Genomic DNA, 25989 nt, shown 5'->3' with positions numbered 1-25989 from the left:
CGACACCATCTCCGGTCGGCGATTTCTCTGTGACACGGGCGCACAGAGAAGCGTGCTCCCTGCTACTGACGTCGACATCATGGGCGGGGAGCGGGGCCCCCAGTTGGCGACGGCTGACGGCAGCCCTATCCACACCTACGGCGTGCGGTCTGTAGAACTGTGTTTTGGTGGACAACGTTTCACGTGGGAGTTCGTCATGGCCAATGTAACGCTTCCCCTCCTCGGAGCTGATTTTTTGTGCGCTTACGGTTTGCTAGTGGACATTCAGAACAGCCGTCTGGTCGATGCCTTAACCTTCTCCTCCTTCGCATGTACGCGGAGGGAAGCGGCCTATGCAGGTCTAGCCAACTCTCTCTCAGAGGCAGACAAGTTCACCCGCCTCCTCGCTGAGTTCCCTGACCTCACCCAGCCTACCTTCTCTGCACCCACCGCTAAGCATGGGGTGGAGCATCACATTGCTACGAAGGGGCCCCCGGTCTACGCCAGAGCCAGGCGTCTCGACCCCGCCAAACTCGCCGAGCTCGCCGAGTTCGAGCACCTGGAACGCATGGGGATCATCCGCCGCTCTGACAGCCCGTGGGCGTCCCCACTCCACATCGTCGCTAAGCCTGATGGAGGTTGGCGCCCATGCGGGGACTACCGCCGACTAAATGACGCCACCACGCCTGACCGCTATCCTGTCCCGCATATCCAGGACTTTTCTGCAAACCTGTCTGGCAAATGCGTCTTCTCAAAAGTCGACCTGGTCCGTGGTTATCATCAAGTTCCCGTGCACCCCTCAGACATCCCCAAGACAGCGGTGACAACCCCATTCGGCCTATTTGAATTCCTTAGAATGCCATTTGGACTCAAAAACGCGGCCCAGTCCTTTCAGCGGCTGATGGATTCAGTGCTCCGTGGCCTTCCTTTCATCTTCGTCTATTTGGACGACATACTCATCGCCAGCGCCTCCGAGGAAGAACACCTGTCCCATCTTCATGCCCTCTTCACACGCCTCAGCCAGCATGGGCTGATCGTCAACCCGGCGAAGTGCCGGTTCGGGCTGACAGCCATTGATTTCCTCGGGCACCGCATCACCGGGGACGGGGCAGTCCCCCTGCCCTCAAAGGTGGAAGCGGTGGCGGCCTTTCCGCGCCCCCAAACAGCTCGTGCGCTCAGGGAGTTCATCGGGATGGTGACATTCTACCACCGCTTCATTCCTCGAGCCGCCTTTATCATCCGGCCACTGTACGAGGCGCTGAAAGGCATGTCCCCCAACCAGGCGGTCGACTGGACAGCAGAGCGGGACCGTGCGTTCACCGAGACTAAAGCTGCGCTCTCCCAGGCTACCCTGCTAGCGCATCCTTCACCTACAGCGCCTATTTCCATAACCACGGATGCATCGGACTATGCTGTTGGTGCGGTTCACGAACAGTGGGTGGGGGGGGCTTGGCAGCCTTTGGCCTTTTTCAGTCGCCAGCTTACACCCCGAGAGCGCAAGTATAGTACTTTTGACAGGGAACTCCTCGGTCTCTGGCTCGCCGTCCGGCATTTCCGTTTCCTGCTAGAGGGCCGCGAGTTTACTGCGTACGTGGACCACAAGCCCCTCCCGTTTGCCATGTCCAAGACGGCCGAGCCATGGTCCGCTCGCCAGCAGCGACAACTCTCCTACATTTCGGAATTCACTACCGACATCCAGCACGTCGCTGGTAAGTCTAACCAGGTAGCTGACTGCCTGTCTAGGGCAGTGATTGGAGCGGTCCACCTAGGCCTTGACTATGCACAGATGGCTGCTGACCAGGCCACGGACCCGAGCATCCTCCGTCTCCGGGCCTCCGACACGGGGCTCCGCCTGCAGGACGTTCCTTTCAGCGACACAGGTGTCACCCTCCTGTGTGACGTCTCCACAGGACAGCCCAGGCCCATCGTCCCGCACAGCTGGAGACGCCCCGTATTTGAAGCTGTGCACGGCCTCTCTCATCCAGGCGGTAAGCCATCCGTGCGCCTGACCTCTGCTAAGTTTGTGTGGGAGGGACTTAAGAGAGACGTGAAAGCGTGGGCCGACTCGTGTGTTGCCTGTCAGCGGGCTAAGATACACCGCCACATTAAGGCGCCCCTGGAACGCTTCGCAGTGCCGGAGAGACGATTTGACCATGTCCACGTCGACCTGGTTGGTCCCCTACCCCCCTCCCATGGGTTCACCTACCTCTTCACTGTGGTGGACAGGACTACGCGCTGGCCTGAAGCTGTTCCCCTGGCATCCACGACGTCTGCTGATGTGGCCCGGGCTTTTATTGGGTCGTGGGTCTCACGTTTCGGTACGCCTTCCGACCTTTCATCTGACCGTGGGCCACAGTTTACCTCAGAGCTATGGAATGCTGTGGGTGAGGCTCTGGGCGTCAAGCTTCATCGCACTACCGCCTACCACCCTCAGGCGAACGGCCTATGTGAGCGCTTCCACCGGTCCATGAAGGCTGCGCTTCGGGCTACTCTCAAGGACTGCAACTGGGTTGACAAGCTCCCATAGGTCATGCTGGGCCTGCGGACCGCCCCGAAGGAAGACCTACAAGCCTCCTCTGCGGAGCTGGTGTACGGCACGCCGCTGCGAGTCCCAGGCGATTTCATGCCCAATGCAACGCGTCCCTGGTCAGCTGTGGACCAACGAGCCTCCTTGCTGGACGGGGTCAGAGCTTTCACACCCGTCCCTACCGCCCAACACGGCGCTCCGGTGTCCCAGGTGCCCCCAGGTCTGCAGTCAGCGGACTACGTGTTCATCCGTCACGACGCACACCGCCCCCCTCTGCAACCCCCTTATGACGGCCCCTTCCGCGTCCTGGAACGGGGAACTAAGCACCTGGTGGTGGATTTTGGGGGCACGGCCGAGCATGTTTCAGTGGACCGAGTTAAACCCGCACACCTGGACTTGACGCAGCCGTTGGAGTTAGCCCAACCTCCTCGTCGCGGTCGTCCCCCGGCTCCGCCTCCTCCCCCCGTGGAGGCCCGAGCGGCCTCTTCTGCTCCTCAGGCCGACCTCCACAGGCCCGCGTCAATGCCTCCCACAGACACTCCGGCCCCTGTTATCCGGAGCCGCCGCGGACGGCCTGTCGTCCACCCGCGCCTGCCTGACTTCGATTACTAGGGCGAATTCTGGGGGGGCTCATGTGGTGGACACGTATTGGGGACAGAATTCAACCCAGGAACTAAGGGTTAAGTCATGGTTGCCCTGGCAGGTTAACGCAGGGTTAAGTTATGGTTGTCCAGCCAGTATTCTGGTTATTCTTGCCACCTCCGCTCAGTCGAGCTGTGGGTTTTGTTTGTCTCGCTGATTTACCGTGGATTAAAGAAAGTTGCCTACACGGCTAAAGTGTGAACCTACGGTCTTCTCCGTTACTTCGGCTCTACAGTCCCATTTAAAAGGGAAATAAACAGGCTTTCCAACGGTATACGATTTATTGCCAAGAAGCATTGTTACAACAAAGACATAATCAAACACAAATTTCCTTACGTTGTGTGCTAAGTATAGTATGTTTTTCTTGAAAGCGTCCCCATAGTATTGTGTCAACGCCGCATACTACGGCATATCCACAGCAAAATTCAACTGCAATAAGTAAATTTGAACACTAGATGGCAGTGTTGCCAGATATTTGGGTTTTCCTTCGAGCTGTTTTATGGGTAAAAGAGGGGACGTGAAAGATCGAGCAGAAAAGTTGTTTGAATTCCCCTCAGAGAAAAGCATCAGTATGCCCCTCACAGCAGGACACCACCACCACAATCCCAGAGGTGAAGAGCAAGTCATTTTACATCGTCAGAGAGGCTGGCACCTACTGTAACTTGTGCTTGATCTGTCTCGACAGGCACCATCGCTCATCTTTGAATGTAGTGTTCATGCCATATCGTGCTGTTCCCTTTCGGGGGCCAAGAGGTGCTATTGCAAAGACCTTTGCAGGCAGGTAGAGGAGAGGAAGAAAATGTGGAATGCCTTGGCCGAAAGAACGGTTAAGTGATTTCAGAGATATGAGATATTCAGATTAGATTACATCCTACTTTAACGGAGCCATTTGGGTAACTGACCCTCTGCAGTAATAGGATACAGCGAATGAAAAAAGGTCAGGAGTATTAATAGAAGTTAAAAAGATATAAGCCAAAGGGACATAAAACTCAACCAGTGCAACGAGAGAGAGAGAGAGAGAGAGAGAGAGAGAGAGAGAGAGAGAGAGAGAGAGAGAGAGAGAGAGAGATGTATCATATCAACAGTGAGAACAAATGATAACGTAAAGGTATATTTGAAAATGGCGGTGTGTCACACTTGTGACCTGCAGCATAATGACACCATGCAATAATGCATCTGGGGAAGCCAGGCGGTGGAGCCCCAAACCGCCACCTGGACACAATGAAAGAACCAAGCTCAGCCCAACTGCAGGGACCCTCCCCACAGGTGCAGGTGAACACACTATAGACTATAGCTAGCTTGATAGCTTAGATGGCCTCTGTGTAATTAAACGGCCCCTCCCAATAAAAGGTAAAGACAAAGAGCAAAGCTGTGACCATTATATCTAATTTACACCATCAGCAAAAAGGCGGAATCCCAGTGACAAAAGGTACAACGGTATTGTTTTTTTTCAGATGATGCAAATACCCACTGATATTCACAATAACCAACGCCTACATACAATGCCTCAACATTCAGTGTGTTACCTTATGGAAACATTGGGGTGCAGTCTGTATTGACCTGGGCTGAAGTATCCTGCAAATGGTATTGCCCTTTGTTTTAGTTCTGCACTGTCAAATAGTGATGCCACTTTCTTCAAGTAGTAAACATCTCTGATGATGATGATGATACAGACCTGCAGTTCCCCCACCTCATGCACTGTCACACTGAAAGCCAAACAAATTGTGCTTAAGGTCATAACATGGGTCTCGGATTAACACGGTGAGCGTGGGAGTCGGTTTCCTACAGTATGGCTGGCTTTCTGAATGCTCTCTTTGTTTCCTCCCCAGCTCCACCACAAAGGCTTCTTTAAGGACCCCCTTTCATCTGCCTGCTAAAGTAAAGACATTCTGACCCTCAGCCAAGACAACTGATAGTGGTATTAAACCAGCATAGTGCAGTCAACCAGCACAGTGCCCTCTGACTTCTGTCTTAGTTTAGTGATAAGTAATATATTAGTCAATGTGTCACCCACTGCCAGCTCATAGGCTGATAGTGGGTGACACACACACACACACACACACACACACACACACACACACACACACACACACACGCACACACACACACCACAGAGAACTAGTATGAGGACGGATGGAAAATTAAAGGAAGTTGATTCGCAGGGGTTGACTTCCACAAAAAAAACTTGCATCACTGTGCTAAATGTTTGACCTTTAGTCTAAAACACACATGCAGATGCCTACAGATGCCTACTTAGACCCATTATGCTAACCAGCTGAAATCAAGAGGACGGTTTTGCGACGTAAATCCTAATAATGGAAATACGTTTGGGGCGCTGCAATGTTTTATGTATGATGCTCTGTACACTTCGATGGATCTTGTCGTCCAGATGCTTCGCTGGTGTGTTTAACTGAGAGGGATGACTCAGTCTTTTCATATGCACCATCTAATTGGTATGACGTTAACGCGCTCTAGATAAATATGCAATGAGTCATAAATGCACTTCTATGGGCATTGTGCAGGTGGACAACTGCTGTTCCCCTTCTTTGTCAGTAGGTTGTGTAATTATGATACAGGGACAATTATGAAGGCCTACGAAAACGCTGCGATTACAGCGAACCGTCTGCCAAGGCTGGTACCGACCACTACTGTGGCATCTGAAGGTGCCCGTGCTAAGTGGCTTGCTTGTTATCGCTCGTGTTGTATGAATGTGTGCAATTAAGGCAAAGTTCACCGGACAAACTAGTCAGCCAGTTGGCAGTTTTGTCACTTTTTTCATTGTTGTTTCATTTCATGCGGTGAAACAGGCAATTAACTCGAGATTTGGAAATTCTTGTCAGGAAAAGTTTTCGAGTCAAGGCAGGAAAAAGTAATCCCCGCGGACGCGCCGGTGAAACGGCGGAGAGTAACGGTGCCGGGCTGAAAGTAAACAGTTAACCCCGGCGCGGCGCCCCGCTATCCCGCAGCGCCATGACGTCACCGGCCAGTCTCTCCTGCCTGGGGCCGCTTTTGGTCAGCAGCGATCGCCGAGACGCAACTCTCCGGACCTTTTAAACACCCCGTCAGCCACGCGCGGACAAACCTCACAAAATGGGCAACTGTCAAGTGGGTAACGCTCTCTTACCATTTTACACACCAAACGCGTTAGACTATAGACTCTGAGATACAAAAGCTCAACTCATCCATTTAATCCGTCATTCAGTCGATCGATCTGCCAACACCAGATGACTGAGATTTAATGCCGAGGACTGGCGGAACTGACTGGATTATGGGCAGGGTCGTTTGGTGTCGTGGCTCAAGTGTTTCGTTTTGCTTTAGTTTGTCTCAACAATGACACGGCGAATTTTCAGTTCGTCACTACGCCTACACTGTCTCACTTGTGCCAAATACTTTGCGACTGTGGCGGAAACATGGAATCGTGATTTCAGATCGGCAGTATTTGTTATTTCGTTCAACTGGGATTGGGAGAAGTGTGTGGGGTCTACGCAGAGGAAATGGCCACTCCCCTGCGGAATCCATCACAGCTCCGTTAGATGCGTATGCATATGAATGGGACGTAAAGGAGGTGGGGGATGAGTGTGCGTGTGCGTGCGTGCGTGCGTGTGTGAGACAAGTCCTGTGTGTTCACATTCACTGCACCCCACTGCACCCCATTAAGTTAGTTTAACTAAGGCAGCTGGCGTTGAATCCCCCCAGCCCGAGTATTTGTTCACTGCATACTCCCTTCCCCCATTTTATGCTAGTGTTACTGCCACGTTACATAATGTGTGTGCCACTAAACTCGGTTCATGCAAACCGTCCTTTCAGGTTTAAAGAGGGCCACAGCCTGACATCAGTTTGTGTCAAAGTTGGTTTCCTAACCACCTGTTTGCCCCCTTACAGCCCACAATCGTACCCTATGAGGAGTTTGATGTCATCGCTGACATCAAGGCCATCCGCAAAGCCTGCAAAGGGCTGGGTAAGTCTGACATTTTGGGAAAATTGCTTGTGTTGATTGAGTGAGATGCGGTTGCCAGTCTAAATTTTGAAAACTTTGCATAAACCGATTGTTAAAGATATATTTGGAATAGGGCGGCACAGTGGCACAGTGCGGTCGCCTCACAGCAACAAGGTCCTGGGTTTGAACCCCGGGATTGTCCTACCTTTGGGGTCGTCCTCTGTGTGGAGTTTGCATGTTCTGTTGGTGTCTGCGTTGGTTTTCTCCAGGTGCTCCGGTTTCCTCCCACAGTCCAAAGACATGTAGGTCAGGTGAATCGGCCGTACCAAATTGTCCCTAGGTGTGAATGTGTGTGTGTGTGTGTGTGTGTTGGGGGCCCTGTGATGGACTGGCGGCCTATCCAGGGTGTCTCCCCACCTGCCACCCAGTGACTAGTGGGTTAGGCTCCAGCATCCCCGCGACCCTGAGAGCAGGATAAGTGGTTTGGCTAATGGATGGGTGTATATTTAAAATCTTGAATGTTGTTCTTTTTTAGGAACTGATGAGCAGGCCATCATTGACATAATGGCAAATCGAAGTGCAGCCCAGCGTCAGGAGATCAAACAGGCCTATTTTGAGAAATACGATGACGTGAGTGGGTCTCAGAAAATCTTTGTCACTACATGCTTTACAATAGTGTTTTGCATCACATAACCATTGCCTTGAATATCTTGATGCATGTTCAATAATCCAGGTAAGGAAATCAGAGAAAGTTGAATCAGTTCATCTGGACACAACGTTTATTGAGAGAAACGTTTCATCGCTCATCTAAGTGACCTCTTCAGTCTAAGCTGACTGCAGGTATCCCCACCCTTATAAACAATACAGTGGCATAATGACTGAAAGCAACGATCAGTTTTATATGCAAATTGCTGTGACCATTAACTAGAGTTACAATGGCCATGTGTACTATTCACAGAGGATTGGGGAATAGTTGCAATCAGATGTACTCTTGCGCCCCCCCCCCCCCCAATCCGGGGAAAACAAACGGACGCTGGTGAAGAGGATGGAACAGCACAGTAGCGCTAACACATCAGGCCAGGACTATGCAGTCTACACCCATCTACAGGCCAGTGGCCACTCTTTCAAGGAGGAGGATGTGCACGTCCTTGATAGGGAGGAATGCTGGTTTGATCGGGGAGTCAAAGAGGCCATCTATATGAAGAAGGAATGACCATCCCTGAACCGGGGGGGGGGGCTAAGAATACATCTGTCACTATCTACATTGCTGTGATCGTAACCATTCCCAAATCCTATGTGAATAGTACACATGGCCATTGTAACTCTAGTTAATGGTCACAGCGATTTGCATATGAAACTGATCGTTGTTTTCAGTCGTTATGCAACTGTAGCATTGTTTATAAGGGTGGGGGTACCTGCAGTCAGAGGTCACTTAGATGAGTGATGAAACGTTTCTCTCAATAATTGTTGTGTCCAGATGAACTGATTCAACTGTCTGTGGTTGCCTTGAATGCCATTTTGCAAACGTTATCCCAATTTGTAATGCATCTACTCCAATGTACCTGCCTCTCTCATCTCGCTTTGTCCCCTTTTCACAATGAATTCCCTCTTTCCAAACTCAGTAAAATTCAGTTCAGTTCGAGAAATCTCAGAACAAGCTTTCTTTGTCTCTTTCCCCCCACCCCATCCCTCCCCTGTATAATAGGAGTTAGTGGATAAGCTTAAGAGTGAGCTGTCGGGGAGTTTCGAGAAGGCCATCCTCGCCATGTTGGACCCCCCCGTCATCTACGCTGTGAAGGAACTGAGAAAAGCCATGAAGGGAGCAGGCACTGATGAAGACGTGCTGGTCGAGCTCCTCTGCACCGCCACAAATGCTGTCAGTCACAAATTAGTGTTATCAAGACTGAAATACATAACTGGATGTTGAAATCTCAACAATCTGGGTGTGCCGTTGTAGTGATGAATTTGTGTTCATGATAATCTGGATACATAGTACTTCACAATACAAAGTAAAACAGTACACAGTAATATTTTTCTGTTTTACATTATTTTATCTTCATTTAATTTTTGTTTGTTTCCAACAGGACATTGCCTTGTTCAAGGAATGCTACTTTCAGGGTAAGCACATGCACTATAAAGGGTTTAACAACAAAACATTATATGCCTATTTTTAGAGTTTAGTGCCATAACGTGATAGATTTATTAATCCCTTAAGGGAATATAGAACTGTCAGGGCTCAGGGGTATTGTGCTAATGTAGCGGGCTAACGGAAGCAATTGAAAATCTCCATAACCACTGACCCTACATTCACACTGTCAATTATTTGTACTTTTTCCGGAAGCAAACAACTTATTTTGGGACGAAACACTTAAAAATGCTTCCTTTAACACATGCAGATGCTAATGTATTGCAACAATACTACAACATCCTGGTATTAGCAAAGCTGGAAGCAAGCAATTAGTCATGTTGACCAGCATACAGCGAGGCCATGTTTTCCTCTAAGTACGACACATGTATAGCTTCAGTTTGTTAAAATTGGCCCATCCTGCAGCGACTTCCTGTTCACTATCATGCCAGTTGATTGCAGACTGAAACAAACGTTGTTTATCGTAAGGCTGTGTTTTTTCCGGTGACGTATTTTGCCCACAGTAAACTTAATGCATTCAAATGCTTATTTCTTGCCCTGCCTTTAAATTGAAAAAATATTACTATTTATCTGTTTTTGGAAATTGGAGTCTTTTAAAGCAGAAAAAGTGTATTTCCTCCCAAACATTTTTCCATCATAGCATCCAGACAATACAACATGAGAGATGGTATACCAGCTCTCTGGAAAAAGTGGTCGTTAGATGACTGTAATTTGAGTGCAAATAGGAGCCAAGCATGATGCTCTTTTAGATAGATGGGGCTTTCATGGTTTGGCCTTCCATACTCGTACAAAAAGATTTCAATTTTAACCCTGTAATTTCATTACGTAATTCTCTCTTTTAGTGCATGAGCGTGACCTCGAGGCTGATATTGAAGGAGACACCAGTGGGGATGTGAGAAACCTGCTCACAACTCTTCTGCAGGTAAACAACCTCTTGGTTCTGCTCCAACCAGACGTCTGCCAAGCCCGAAACTCTATTCCTCCTTCCTGACTGTGGACTGAAATCGAGCTTGTTCTCACCGCACTCTTGCCGTTTACACACACACACACACACACACACACACACGGCATTCCCGATACTCTTTAATTCGTAAAATGGAGACCAGTCATGGTTGTTTGAGCCAGACAAAAAAGCCTCACACAGCAAAGGTCACTATAATCTAATCTCTCTCTCTCTCTCTATCTCTCTCTTTCTCTCGCTCTTGCTCTCTCCCAGGGCATGAGAGATGAGAGCTATGAGGTGGATGAGGCCCTGGCTGAACAAGATGCTACCTCTCTCTTTGAGGTACCGTATTCCTCGGAAGACATCAGTTCATAACAGCATATGTTGACATCCAACGAAGGGTATGTAATAACTAACAATATGAATGATCTATTGATATTACCGTAGGCTGGAGAGGGATGTTTTGGAACAGACGAGTCCACGTTTAGCTACATCCTAGCCAGCAGGAATTACCTGCAACTCCAGGTCACCTTCAAGATTTATGAGCAGGTAGGTGGAGGTTTTCTTTGAAGGTTTGTGCATTGAGAAACTTTTTGTTGCGTAAATTATTCAGATAAAGGTATCCCCGATGGCCTTGCTGGAACTATCAAATTAATACGATGTCAACGGGGTTTTCGTAGCTCTCTGGAACTGAAATCCTAGACGCTATTGAGAACGAGACCTCTGGGACACTGAAGAGATGCTACATCACTCTTGGTTCGTATGAAATACAAAAGATTTGACCTTAGAATTGCAATTCAACTTGCACATGCTCTGACCACACATCCATTAATCAGCAGGCCTACTCAATGTTTTATTCTCCATAAATGGCTCCATTTTAATGGGTTGTACTCATTTCGTGAGCCCTTTTTTCAAATACCGCATATCTAATTTTAGAACAAAACACTCGTGCTTGAATGTCAGTGCATGCCAGGGACAGACATCCATTTAAATGTCTTTGGTATTTATTTATGTACCTTAATTGGGGTTGGGGGTCTGATAGAGGTTGAAGAAATATAAAGTTTTGGTGGAACTTCATGAAAGTCCTTCTCCATTCCCATAGTCAGAGTCGCCAAGAACCCACAGTTGTACTTTGCCCGACGTCTGAATGAGGCGATGGCAGGAGCAGGCACTGATGAGGACACTGTTATTCGCATCATTGTATGCCGCTCAGAGGTAATGACGTATAAAAATTGAATAGACTCAAATAGCATAGCATTGCATAGCAGAGCAAAAACACAACACAGAATAGAATAAGCTAGAGTGAATAGAGTAGAAGCGGCATGGTGGCGCAGTGGTTAGTGCAGTCTCCTCACAGCAAGAAGGTCCTGGGTTCAAACCCCTGGGTTGTCCAACCTTATGGGTCAGCCCAGATCATTCTCTGTGTGGAGTTTGCATGTTCTCCCTGTGTCTGCGTGGGTTTCCTACGGGTGCTCCGATTTCCTCCCATAGTCCAAAGACATGTAGGTCAGGTGAATCGGCCGTACTAAATTGTCCCTAGGTGTGAATGTGTGTGTATGTGTGGGCCCTGTGATGGACTAGCAGCCTGTCCAGGGTGTCTCCCCGCCTGCCGCCTAATGACTGCTGGGACAGGCTCCAGCATCCCGCAACCCTAAGTAGGATAAGTGGCTTGGATAATGGATGGATGGATGAATAGAGTAGAACAGAATACTTACTGCTTTCATATATCCCTTTTAGGTGTGTATGTACCTGTAAACGCGGCCTTTTACTGAAGATCATTGCAGTGTTACGTCAAACATTGAGATGCCTGAAACGTAAAAAGATTGAAAAATAATGCAAAGTCATGATATAATATGTTGTATTTTTGTCAACAGTATGATCTGGAGACCATTAAAGACATGTACCTGGAGAAGTACGACGTCTCCCTGAAAGATGCCCTGAGGGATGAATGCAGTGGTGATTTTAAACGCCTGCTCTTGGCTATCTGCCATTAGTAGATTGAAAATGAGAGAGGCAGAGAAGAGATACAGCAGAGCGTCCAACCTGGACCAAAGGTGCTGCTGCTGCTTTCACCAGGGGAACTAACACTATTTACACTTGGTCCGACTGTCCGCACCTGGAGCTGGAGAGATGTCTAACCCGACTTGTGTTTGGTCACAACCCCGAGTTGGTCTTAATATATTTGGGTAGCTGTCTTTTTTTTTTTTTTGGAAAATGTCCCATGAAATGAAAAATGCATTTTCATTCTTGTTACCTCTTTAATCTGCACTTCCTGAATTGGGAACGAGATTGAGAAAAGACAAGTGATCTTCTACCACCGAATTAAAACTAGCCAATATGTCCACATTCTTCTCAACATGCCCCGCCATTATTGGCTGGTTGTCAAAGGAAACTGAAACTGCCTCCCCTCACCAAATTTCAGCCAAATTTCCATTTCATTTGGATATACGTCAAATCTAAATGCCGTTTCATGGGACGTTTAACAGAGATGGCATATTTCACAGGAATGCATTATGTTTGGTAAAAAGTGGAATATCCTGGTTTTTCACTGAGCAGAGTCTCTCAGTCTTGGACTTGTTTGAGTCCATGTCCGTTCACACTTGCCTGTTTTGTTCTTTATCAACAGCTAGTTGTTTCTCACGAAAACAATAGCCCAATTTCTTCTGAAAATGAAAAGCCCTGTGTCACATGAACAAAACATCTTTAGTGGCTGGCCAATATATTTGTACTCATTACATAAGGGATTATCAAGAATTACGTCCAAAAAAAATTGTTTTTCTTTTGTATAGCCCTGAATCACAATTTAGTCCCAGACGGCTTTACGGTCACATTACATTCTCCATCAGATGAGTATGGGAGGCATCAGAGGTGCTGACAGACTACAAACTACCATTATAAACATCATCAGTCAGCAGGAGTTCCATTGGTCCTATGGGTCAGATATTGATAGGTGACAAGTTACAACACAGGGCATTTGAATGAACGGCAAGATCATTCCATCCTGCTGCTCTATATACTAATGTAGAAATAGTGCTATTACATTATAATATTAGGAGTGTTATGTTTTAGTAGAGCCAGGACAATTATGTTGTGAGGGGAAAACCTTTGTCACAATTTAAATGGATTAGGTTCTCCTTCCAGTCGCCACACCACAACCTCAATGACTGCTATTTTTGACTGCGGTTGAGACATAAAAATGCAATCTCACTCCATTTGGCTTGAATATTTGTAATGCAAGAAATATAGAAATGTCTTTTTGTTTTGGAATTTTAGTTGGTATGGTGAAAGAAACGTCATGTTTTGATGGAATTTTATCATTTTAATCACAACCACTCCACAAAAGATACTGTATTTTTACTAATAACTTATAGAAATAAACTATGTATTGACTTACGTTTCATCTTCTCCTACAGGCTGCTGCCAGTAGGACGATAAATCCACATGCACCTCACCTGGTTATATTTTTGTATTTAAAGACTAACATGGTAGCCTGATGAATATGCAACACTGTTTAATCTACTATGGTAGATATGTCAGATGGTATTTGATAGAGAACCTGCAGTAACCTTATATTTACATGTAATACAAAGATGGCCTGTTACTGCCAGTATAGCTCAAAACAGTCATTTGTGTAACCTTAAATGGCAGCTCTATTTTAACCTTAGAAAATTACCCCAACATTGAAAACATTTTGCAACCGGCTTATCAGATTTACTTAACTTGATTAAAAGACGAGTTTAGCCTTTTTAAAATTTTGGAATCGGAATTGAATTGGGACCAATATTTTCCTCAATAAAACCAAAGATTCCTACAATAACTGCAAATAAGGTGTCTAATGAGGTCAATTGGCTATGTGCTTGCTTTCTTCTGGAATCAACAATTTTTATGTTCAAGGGTACTAACGGTAGGAATTTGACTCTAACCTAACAAAAAAAAATCATTACCATGTGTTGGAGGGGGATGGAAAGAGTTGTCCAAGCAGCACTGGCTTTAAAACTAACTTTGGGCTATGAATCATAAATAGTGAGTTTTATAACACGATTAGTTATAGATATTGTACAACATGAATACCTCTGCCCTTGACAAGTCAACATATTATTGACATTTGGTAGTTGGGAGAGTTGTGTCAAATACGGATAGAACCCATTTAAGAGTAATTTGGATATAATAAATCCATTTCCATCTATCGCCTGTAGCTTAAAGAATCACCTCGCTTAAAAAACAATTTTGCTGAAACGCGTAGCGAGGGCGCCCCCTTGTGGGATGAGGTATGAAGTTTAGAAAAGCGGAGGACGTTTTTTTCTGTCAGGCCGTCCAGGTGCAACCAGGCACCTCTAGTGAAGTGGTAAATTCATAGATTTACATCCCTAGTTGTAGAACATGATGGCGAGGAAGGAGTCATTTTGAATAGTATTGCTACGCGTAGCTGGATACATCAGTTGTGTCAGTGGCTGTACGTTTAGGTACTCTGTAGCAGCTTCCTGGCTATAAAAACAAAGGCAAATCCGTTTTACTTTGTTCTTCCGTGGGATTACGTGCCAATTTTAAATGACTTTTTAGTGTTTTTCATTTTTGCTATTTTAGCTTTAGTATTGTAGCGAATTCGGGGGACAACGCAACCACAGGAACCGCCGCGGCCGGGAAGCGAACCCGTATCGCCCGCACCGCAGGAGACATCGCTAACCGCTCGACTAAAGGGTCAGACTCGCGAGCCAGCGGCCAGCGTGTCTTCTTATCCATGCACGTTACAGTATCAATTTCTCGTGCTGTACTGTAAATACTGTAATCGTATAATTCTTTATTTTTGTTTGTTAATTTTTACATTTCTTTTTTTTGTTTTCACTTAATCTGTTATGTCATATTCTTATTATTTTTTTTAGGTTGAGTTGACGCCTAAGCATTTCATTGCCACCATCGCCTGCCACGCTGTGCACTTGACAAAGCAGCCTTATGTCTACGTGCAATACAAACATGGCCTGCCACGCTGTATTGTTATACATTTGACAAATAAACCAATCTGAACTTGAGTTTGAATTTGAACTCAAGCGTCCTTGCGTTGGTCCGCAGTAGTTCGCGATTTGGGCGACCGTTCTGGCACAACTTCCGGGTGGCGAATATCGAAAATCCCCGAGTTTCCGAGCTGCCGAGGGGCGCCCGAACGCACCACTCGTATCTCCCCGCCACAAAGCAGGGACGTCAAACACGCCGCCCGAGGCATCCACCCGTGTTGCTGCAGACGACTGTCTGTTTATGTTTTCTTTTTTTTTCTGGAAGGAGGGGCGATTTAATACGAAGTGAGGTTACGGCTGAGGTGGTGCTACATAAACAGGAACATCCCTCTGGACTCTGTTGGAGGTACGTTGCGTTCCGGTGTCTATTCTGGTCTTCATTTGCTGCTGGTAATAATACCGTAGTGCATTACTGGACTGGAGAACTGTCCACGGTGCCTCCTTGTCTTCGGTACAAAATATTAGGGGGGGTGGGGAGTGGGATTGATTCCAGACCTCCGTTGCCATGAAAATGAGTAGGTCTGTAAAAACCTGAAGACTGCATATGTGTATATACGTATATGCCTATGTATGTTTGGATGGATGTGTGGTTGGATGATTGGATAGACAATTAAGCATCCATCTTGTAGGGTAATTAGCGTGACAGCAAGGAGTAATGGTTCCCTCTCAATAGCTCTCGTTATGTTAAACGTAATAAGGACTCTATCTGGATTGGTTCTTTTTTTATTGTCCCCCCCCACCCAGACTTAATTAAAGTGTTGCCTGGCAGAATCGTAAGGATGAAGATTTCACATATTGCTTTGTTTAATAAACACAATCCAGCCTGTTTCCATTTCCAGAAAGCTCACAGTACAGTCACACCACATATCTTCATTTGGTTTATGTTCATTCAGCATAGGCCTGTGTTTTGCAGAGGAGCAAAATCCGTTTTGTTTCATGTACAAACACCAGCAGCCCCATTATAAGTCCAGTGTTGTGGCCCAAACCATTAAGCATTGCCATCAATCACAAATGACTTCTCATCGGGTAAACATTGTTTTAGAAAGGGGCTATAAAAATAAAATAATTATTATTTTTATTATTATTATTATTATTATTATTAAACAGCCATTATCAGTCACACAACATAATATAAACTAGCTCACCTGTAAGTTTATAAGTTTGGCTGGCTGTTTAAAATGAATTTGGGCAAAAACCCTGTGATATTGTTCTTCGCCATAATGGTTTTAGATACCACTCGCCATATTTCTATTGTAGAAACACATATTTCAAATTTGGTGATTCAATCGTTTAATTTAAGCGGTGCATGTTTATATATATTCAGGTTAAAAACCAAGCCAATCACTGCACAGGAAGTCCCTGGACGCCCGATTTACGAACGCCCGTGCTTACGAACCGACCTCCGTAAAGCCCATTACTTTCAAAAAAATCGAGTTACAGACAATGGTTCGTACTAACGAACGGAAGGACTACTTTGCGCAACGCTCATAACACTGCGCGTTTTCGGCCGTTCGTCGGCCCGAGGAAAAACAGCGCCACGCCATCGTCGCCATAAGTCGGATCGCGTCAACGCCGTGTGCGCGTTGTGTTTTGACTTAAACGTTTTCGCGTGTTCACTCTGGTAGTCATGGTTTCAAAGCGCAAATCTGCCGCGCGTTATGGCGACGCGTCGAAGAAGAGGAAAACCATCACCATTAAAACTAAAGTGGAGATAATAAAGCGCTCAGAGAGAGGCGAGACGCCGAGTAACATCGGGAAAGCGTTAGGCTACGGCCGGTCAACGATCGGGACCATTTTAAAGGACAAGCGGAGAATAATGGAGTATGTGAAGGGCTTCGTCCCGGTGAATGCGACAATTATCACGAAGCGACGCAGTGGTTTAATTGTGGAGATGGAAAGGCTGTTGGTAATTTGGTTAGCGGACCAAAGTCGGCGAAATGCTCCCATTAGCCTCGGCTTAGTGCAAGAAAAGGCTCGAAGCCTTTTCGGCGATTTAAAGGCTGCACGTGTAGCAAGCGAAGGCGCCTGTGACGAAGTGTTCGCTGCGAGTCGGGGTTGGTTCAACCGTTTCAAAGGGAGGGTAAAGTTACACAATATCAAAGTGCAAGGCGAAGCAGCGAGTGCCGAAGTAAGTGCTGTTCTCTCAACTATGACTGCATTATTATATTGATGTTTTAAGTAAGCTATATGCTGAGACACATTTGACTAATTGATGCTCGATGTGAACTGTACGTAACTGTTCTGACTTACATACAGATTCAACTTACAAACAGACTCGAAAACGGAACTAGTTTGTAATCCGAACATAGATTCACACACTGGAACATCGATTCAGTCGCAGCATTTGGTTTGCACGTCATCACCATGGAAAACGTTAAGCGATGCACTATTTTCTTGCTCATACATAGACAAGAACTGGACATAACCTATCATTTTTAAGTTGGTGTGCTAGTTTTACCACACTTGCACACCCCCGGCGCTGCAGCTGCCCATTGGTTAAATGCGGAGAACACATTTCATTGTAACCTACAATTTCGTTGTCACCTACAATGACAAAATAAAGTGGCTTTCTTCCTTTCTTTTCTCAGACAAGGTTTGGAGCCATGTCTTCAGTGTGGCAACACAAGGCGTCAGGCTACTCCCCGTGTGTCGAGATTGACTCCAGCTCTGCAAGAAGGAAGGACAGAGTCGGCGCCCCAGCCTGGCTAAAACAGGAGCAAGACAACCTCAGCATCATCGAGTGGGAGAATTTTCACACAGGACCCAGTTCGGATATGGTTCAGGACAACACGCCCAGCAGCGCCATGTCCAGTGAGTGCACTAATTTGGCTCTTTCATGGTGGCTAATTTGCAGGGAACCAAGTGAGTTCACCGGACAACGAAGATTTAGCTCCCTGAACACTTTTGGGTGTATTTTATGGATTTTAGGCAGCTGATCATGAAAATCGCCTTAAAATTTTCCAATCACATACCGTTTTGCAGATATAACCTATTTTTGTGATTTGTCTACTAGTATATTGCTCACAAAGCAAGCTGTTTTGGTCAGTCCAAGCACTCCTGGGCATGCACTTAGTGTAAGTGCTATGCAAATGTTGTCTTAGGCATGCCTGGGTATACTTAGTCAGGTTTGATGCGGGCTATAAAAGCTGCTCACATTTACAGATGCTGTTTGGACGCATGTTGAGGCACATGTTCTTCAGGCAATAGCATAGTGACTATACTTAAAAATAGGATTTATTGTCTTCAGGGAGACTTAATACAGCAGAAATGTCTCATCAATGTTGCAACAGCTGCAATGCATTGTTACATCTGTGGCGAGTATACGCTTAAGGCTCAAAGACGCACCATGACTGCACTTATTAAGAAAGCCTATGAGCTCTACTTCGGATGAAAAATTGGTGACCAAGAGAAATCCCGGGCTCCTCACATTTGTTCTGTGCAACATGTGCAGTCAACCTGAGAACTTGGCTGAGAGATACTTGGAAGTCAATGCCATTTGCAGTCCTGATGATATGGCGAGAACAGAAAGATCACATGACAGTGACGGACTGTTACTTCTGTCTGACCAATGTATCTGGCTTCTCTACTAAAAATGAGAAATCTATTGAATACCCCACTCTGCCTTCAGCCATGAGACCAATGCCACAAGATGACAGTTTGCCAGTACCGAAGCCACCAGACATGGAGCCTAGATGAGGCAGATAAAGATGCCACAATGCATGAATCAGATGTGGAAAACGATACTGATCCAGATGTTGAACCCTTTATGCCTGGTTATCCTCATCTGATAACACAGCCAGAATTAAATGACCTGGTCAGGGACTTAGATTTGTGAAAATCTAAAGCAGAACTACTTGGTTCAAGATTGCAAGGATGGGGTTTGCTGTCACCAGGAACAAAAATTTCTATCTTTCGGAACCGTCAAGAACATTTTGCAAACTTCTTTACGCAGGTTGACAACGTGTTTCTGCACTGACATTGATGTATTGTTCATGGCTTTGGTTGTGTGCATGACCCACAACAAGGATGTCTTTTTATGGATTCGTCAAAGTTAAGCCCGAAAGCTGTCCTGTTACACAATGGCAATGTCCACCCTTCAGTAACCATTGGCTATGCAGTACACATAAAAGAAACCTACAATAACATGGAACTGTTGTTGAAACACACAGAGCACAACAATTACGACTGGAATATCTGTGGTGATCGAAAAGTATTGGCACTGCTACTAGGAATGCAGCTTGGATATACAAAATACTGTTGTTTTCTTTGTGAATGGGATAGCCATGCTAAAGAGTCACATTACATTAAAAAGAACTGGCCGCTTTGTAAGCATTTTGTTCCAGGGCAGAAAAGTGTGGCGCATAAACCAATTGTTAACCCAACAAAGATATTTCCGCCTCTTCGTATAAAACTCGGATTGATGACAAGTGTGTGTCGGATTGATGAAAATTTGTGACAGCAATGATCAAAGAAGGTGATGGATTTCACTATTTGAGACAGATAATTCCAAGAATAACTGATGCCAACATTAAGGAAGGCATTTTTGTTGGTCCACAAATCAGACAGGTCAATGATGGCGTTAGAAGATCTGCTAGTGGGGCCAGAGAAAATAGCATGGAAGGCATTTAAGGATGTTGTTGAGAATTTTCTTGGCAACTACAGAGCACCAAACTACATTGAGCTGCTTGACAACATACTTAAAGCATACAAAACCATGAAGTGCAACATGTCATTGTAAGTTCATTTTCTGCATTCACACCTGGACTTCTTCCCTGCTGATCTTGGTGCAGTCAGTGATGAACATGGTGAATGGTTTCACCGGGACATTGTGACCATGGAAAAGAGGTATCAGGGCAACTGGAATCCATCAATGCTGGCCGACTATTGTTGGACATTGACACGAGAGGCACCAGATGCTGAGTACAAATGAAAATCTGCTGCAAAACATTTTAAGCTCAGTTGAACTAACACGATGTGTCAGCATCATGTTAGTTCTTGATCATATACCCATTGATATATATCAAAGAATATACTGTTGTGAGTTAAAGCCAAAGAATTAAAAACCCATGCATTACAGTGCTATTCACATTGCTCTCTGCTCTCCCTCTAGTTGCCTCTAATTCAGAGGGTCTTCCCCCCAAGGTGCTGATGATCATCACCAAACTTCAATGCATGCTGGAGAGCAAACAAGAGCGCATCATTGCCCTGGAGAAACAGGTGGAGGACCTGATGCAGGACCGCAAATTCCTCAGGAGACAAGTTGAGAATCTTACCAGTAATCGCCCTGTGTCTGCTTTTGCACCACATGCTCCAGTGGCTGAAGGTTCGTGTTTCTGGTCAGTGATTACAAACCATGATCCATCAAGGCCCAGGTGTATGTTTACTTTCAACCCAACACTAGACCCGAGGATGTTAACTTCTCAGCCTACTTATCAGCTAGGCTATTTGCTGACACTTACACAGAGCAATTTACAACAAATGCAAAAGTAGAAAAAGTCTTTAAATTTTTGCATGTTGACAGTCCAATAGTGCATATTGAATGGGCTAAACCCAAAGTATAATAATAACCAATAGTACATATTGCATGGGCTAAACCCAAAGTATAATAATAACCAATAGTACATATTGCATGGGCTAAACCCAAAGTACTCTGACAATAAAGCTAATCTGAGAGTAATAATATTGTAATAATGTTTTAAGTAATTGCCACAGAAAAAATAATTAGTCTGTCCATTATTGAGCCTGTATTGTATGCGATAAGAGTACAACTATGGGTAATGTCACATGCAGTGTGGTTTTACAGTGTGTATGTAGAATTTTTATAATCTCTTAAAGTGAGTTTTTTTTGTTTGTTTTTTTTGTGGGTTTTCTGTACACAGCTTCTAAAGTCAGCAAGGTGCAGCAGTCAGAGGCCAAATCAAGGAAAAGAGACAGGGCCTCTTCCTGTTCCTCTTTGAGCAATGGCAGTGATTCAGATGCATCTGACGCCTCTGAGGTGTCTGCAGCCTCCAGTGACCACAAGAAGAAAAGTCACCACAAGGACAAGAGAAGAAGAAAGAAAGGGAAGGACTACAGCCGCAAGAGAGGTAATGGATAATCCCATTCTTAGAAACCACTGATTCCTTTTTCTTTTTTTGATTTGTCCCCCTTTTTCTCCCCAAATTGCACCCCACCAATTACCCCACTTTTCCAAGCTGTCCCAGTCGCTGCTCCACCCCCTTTGCCGATCCAGGGAGGGCTGCAGACTACCACATGCCTCCTCCGATACATGTGGAGTCGCCAGCTGCTTCTTTTCACCTGACAGTGAGGAGTTTCACCAGGGCGACGTAGCGTGTGGGAGGATCACGCTATTCCCCCCAGTTCCCCCTCCCCCCGAACAGGCGCCCTGACCAACCAGAGGAGGCGCTAGTGCAGCGACCAGGACACACACCCACATCTGGCTTCCCACCCGCAGACACGGCCAATTGTGTCTTTAGGGACGCCTGACCAAGCTGAAAGTAACACAGGGATTCGAACCAGTGATCCCCGTGTTGATAAGCAACGAAATAGACCGCTATGCTACCTGGATGCCCCAAAACCACTGATTCCTGAAAAACTGTCCCCACCTCTTACTTACTTTCTTAGACCTTTGTATTCCTTTTGGAACATAGGCCATTGACCTCCATTCTGGTCTGTCCTTTGCTTTCCTCTCAGCCAGGCTCCATGTTAGCCCCTCTGCCATCATTTCCTGTTCTGTGTCTCCTCCATGTGGACTTTGGTTTCCCTCTCTTTCTTTTGCCCTGGGGGTTCCAGGCTAGAGCTGGTTTGGTGTTTTTTTTGCTTGAACTGGGTGTGTTACTGATCCAGTTCCTCTTCCTCTTCATTTGTAGTGGTTTCCCTTGGTGACGGTGTCGGGCCAGTCAGTAGATTCTTTGCATACAACAATTGATTAAAGTTTGGAGTCTTGTTAGGCATGTTTTTGGTTGTTCTTCATGTCTCGGCACCGGATAGCAATATGGCTTTTATAGTGGAGTTGAAAATCTTGAGCTCGGTTCTGAGAGAAACTGTCATTGATTTCCAGATGTTTTTCAAACTGTTGATTCTGGCTTTTTTACTCTTCGTTTCACATTAGCATCTGTGCCCCCATCCACACTGATGACACTTCCAAGGTAGTCAAGTGCTGGACCCTCCTCCAAGGTGCAGTTCCCTGCTATGACCTCGGTGTTGCATTTATTGTTGTCCAACCTGAGCTGATATTGTAGTGAGTGTGTGGACTTTTTCTTGCATTTGTTGCTGCATGTGCGCTAGCAGAGCCAGGTCGTCTGCAAAGTCAAGGCCCTTGAGTTGTTCTGTTAGGGACCACTTGAATGCCTGTGCATTTATTGAATGGCATTTGCCTCATTATCCAGTCGATTCCAGGCAGGAAGAGGAATGAAGAAAGCATGCATCTTGCCATACCCCGGTCAATACTTGTAATTTTTCTGGTGAAATTCCTTCATGGAAGACCTGGCATTGCATTCCTTTGTAAGTGTTGTGTATGATGTTGTTGAACTTGTCTGGGATGCCGTAGTGTGCCATCAGCTTCCACAATGCCTTACGGTCAGTCTACGCTGTCGTAGGCCTTCTCATAGTCTACAAAATGTATTGTAACGTGCATGGATAAGAAGACACGCTGGCCGCTGGCTGGCGGGTCTGACCCTTTAAGTCGAGCGGTTAGCGATGCCTCCTGCGGTGCGGGCGATACGGGTTCGCTTCCCGGCCGTGGCAGTTCCTGTGGTTGCGTTGTCCCCCGAATTCGCTACATTGGTGTCAGAAGTGGGATGGAGCGACCGTAAGGCCATCAGAAGCGTATGCGCCCTGAGGCGTGAAGGAGCTGATATGCTTAAGCGCGGGGACGCACTTCCCGAAGGAGGGGGGTAGTGTAACGTGCATGGATAAGAAGACACGCTGGCCGCTGGCTGGCGAGTCTGACCCTTTAGTCGAGGGGTTAGCGATGTCTCCTGCGGTGCGGGCGATACGGGTTCGCTTCCCGGTCGCAGCAGTTCCTGTGGTTGCGTTGTCCCCCGAATTCGCTACAGTATGAAGCCTGCAGAGTTCAACTCAATCGACTGTTCTGTCCCCACCTCAGGGGATCTGCAAATGTGGGTGCAAAGCGTTCTGCAAACACCTTCCTTTTGCAGTTTGGACATTACATGATATGCTGCTATTTTTGTCAGCAGCTGCATCATAAGAAATGCTTTTCTCATCATAAAATTCTGGTGCATATCTTAGAGTCGTTTTTCTGATAAACATTCCTCACAGAAATGTGAAATGTAACCTGGGATGTCAACAGTGTTTTTTTTTTTGTATTTTTGTCCCGATCAGCGTGAAATATTTTTAATAGAAGATATTTCTAACGGAGGACCACAAACTAGCTTTTCCAAGTTTTCATGAAAAAATTGACAATGATGTGTTGCTACACCAAATGTGGTCTGAGTGAAAATTGTTCCCTTCTCCTTTCAGATAATAAATTGACAGCTACTTTGTGTCAGTTTTCTGAAAATGTACCTAGTTCTGCAAAATCAATCTTGTTACATACTTGATCTAAAGTATGCAACAAGTAATTAAATAGTATTTGCATTCATTTATATGACAGTTTTAGTCCTGTAATAGAGTAGTTGTGTTAAATAACTGGTTGAGTGATGGGTTTTTTCCAACATAAAATAAGAGTGTCACTGGGTTTAGAAAAGTATCTGATACTTTTGGGAACATTGATTTGAAGGTCTTTTTATGTGCCTAAGATTACATGACACTACAGTATTTGGATTATCTTGGTGCAGTTGACTTCATCGATATCCACAAGTGTCCAGCACTCCATGCAGGTGGAGTACAATGCTAAATATTAATTCAAAATGGAATATGACTATTTTTGGTCTATTGTGTCTTTTTATAGTGTAAAGACTAGAGAGGTGGACCTGCCACAGTTGGCAGACTAAATCTCTGGAGCGGCCAGGAAAATCTGGGTGGGGCTACCAAATGGTAAATTGCCCTTCTTTAATAACTATGGCTGAGATGCTTATGAGCAAGGTGTTTATCTCCCATTGGCTCCAGTGGAGCTAATAGAGGCTAACACTGGACTGGGCTGCTCCCATTTCTAAACATGTACTGTATGTGTGGATGGAGAGCAGGGTGGTGCTAAAAAAGAGTCAACTCTATCCGATCAACAAAAGTTAAAAATGTAAATTTAGCTAAAAGTTCAAGTCAATAAGTGATTGAAAATTCCTCCCTTCATTTAAAGATCACATGATGGGGGGGGTTATTTTATGCTAAATTTCACTGAAGTACTAAATGAAACAACTTGTTGGGGTAGGGCATCTCAAAATGTATATTATTTTTATATTCAAAATTGTTTTGCAAAAAATTTCAGAAATAGGTAATGAATTCAAGATGTTGAAAAACGTATTCAATCAGGTGTCCAAACTTTTCACTGATAGTGCATAGTCTATAGACTCCTGAAAGACTTTCATTCCCTCCCACATTGGTAAGTAAGACCTGAATGTTTAGCTTTCGACTGAACACTCAGCAGCACAGTAAAAAAAAAAAAAAAAAAAAAAAACTTCATTGCCTCTGTGGTCATTTGAATCGACAGAGGTTATTGCCTGTGCTCTCTCATCTTTCTAATGTGTCCCCAGCTACTGGTGTCCAGTATGTCATACATCGCTACAAACAAGTCCTGTCTGCCTTCATCAAGAAGAAAAATATGAGCGAGGCCTTCCGCCATCTTAATATCGACCGGAACACCATCGCCAACACGGCATGTATTGCCGAGCTCCATCTAGCTGGGAAGGAGTTAATTCCCCTGATGGGCCCGTTTCGTCAAGGAGAGGAAACCCTGGTCAGCTACGCTCAGAGGTGCTCTCTGTTCATTGACAGTGATGCAGAACTGTCGAAGAAAATAGACCAGATGAAAGCCGATGGCGAGCTCCTGCCCATCTCAGGAAAAAGGGCCAAGGGGATACAGTTCCACCTCCAGCCGCCAGGGGGCGCGGTAGAGAGTATTTTGCTAGGTTAAATATTTTTAAAGGGTTTAATGGAGGGATAGCAGCACATATTGCCTCTTCAAATCAAATCAAGTTCTTCTATCAACAACATTAATCATTTGATTTAATTGCCTTGTTTGTATAAATGTTTTCACAAATTCTTCTTGTTTTCTTTACATGTTAGTGTGAACGCAAGTATCATTTTCACTGTATAGACATTTATTGTTAATTCTATTCACTAGCTGTAGAAATTCAGTTGCAGCATCACTTTTGGTTCTTCTGCAAACAGGATGATGGTTATACCCATAATATCCATAATTCGGCCATAGTATGCACCTCAGTACCCATTTTAGTGTACTTCATTAAAATTTTCATAGTATGGAAAAATGCAGCAAACTACAATTCCAGGACATATAGTTTTTCCAAGAAATGTAATAGGAATAAATTCTACACTTCCAGGAGAAAATGGCAATTTTGTGCAGTTAGTTTGAAGTTATAGGTCATGCAAGCCGTATCCACTTGCCATCACTTCCACTGGTTGACCGAGGAGAGCATACTAGATGTACGGTGCATACTAAACGTGTTCTGATGGATAGTAAGTACTGAACGGTATATAGTGCTCTAAGTATGCAGTATATTCTGTAAGTATCTTGTACGTAGCAGAGTATTCAAACAGCCACCATGTTTAATATTGGAGGGCCATACCAAGTATGTAGTTTTACAAATACCCACCAGATGGCAGTATTCACGAAAAAATGATTTACACTTTGGTATCATTTGTTTCAAAATGGTGGTCAGTTGCTATTCC

At 45.4% G+C, this 25989-nt stretch overlaps 2 protein-coding genes across 2 annotated transcripts; both read left to right on the top strand.

The window, feature by feature from the left end:
* The first annotated feature begins 6098 nt into the window (after window positions 1-6098).
* Window positions 6099-14014, top strand: anxa13 (annexin A13). The gene is made up of 11 exons (XM_056299368.1): window positions 6099-6253; window positions 7031-7106; window positions 7621-7715; window positions 8791-8961; window positions 9170-9203; window positions 10074-10153; window positions 10448-10516; window positions 10622-10723; window positions 10855-10930; window positions 11277-11389; window positions 12049-14014. Exons 1-11 carry the CDS (start codon window positions 6239-6241, stop codon window positions 12166-12168), a joined length of 951 nt encoding a protein of 316 aa, XP_056155343.1. The 5' UTR covers window positions 6099-6238; the 3' UTR covers window positions 12169-14014.
* A 3772-nt stretch (window positions 14015-17786) lies between these two features.
* Window positions 17787-25213, top strand: LOC130129475 (coiled-coil domain-containing protein 106-like). The gene is made up of 4 exons (XM_056299010.1): window positions 17787-17994; window positions 20294-20506; window positions 21063-21269; window positions 24834-25213. Exons 1-4 carry the CDS (start codon window positions 17787-17789, stop codon window positions 25211-25213), a joined length of 1008 nt encoding a protein of 335 aa, XP_056154985.1.
* Window positions 25214-25989: the final 776 nt, after the last annotated feature.

Source organism: Lampris incognitus, chromosome 19 (genome assembly GCF_029633865.1).
Source record: "Lampris incognitus isolate fLamInc1 chromosome 19, fLamInc1.hap2, whole genome shotgun sequence".
Classification (NCBI taxonomy): domain Eukaryota; kingdom Metazoa; phylum Chordata; class Actinopteri; order Lampriformes; family Lampridae; genus Lampris; species Lampris incognitus.
This window is presented reverse-complemented; position numbering and strand designations above follow the sequence as displayed.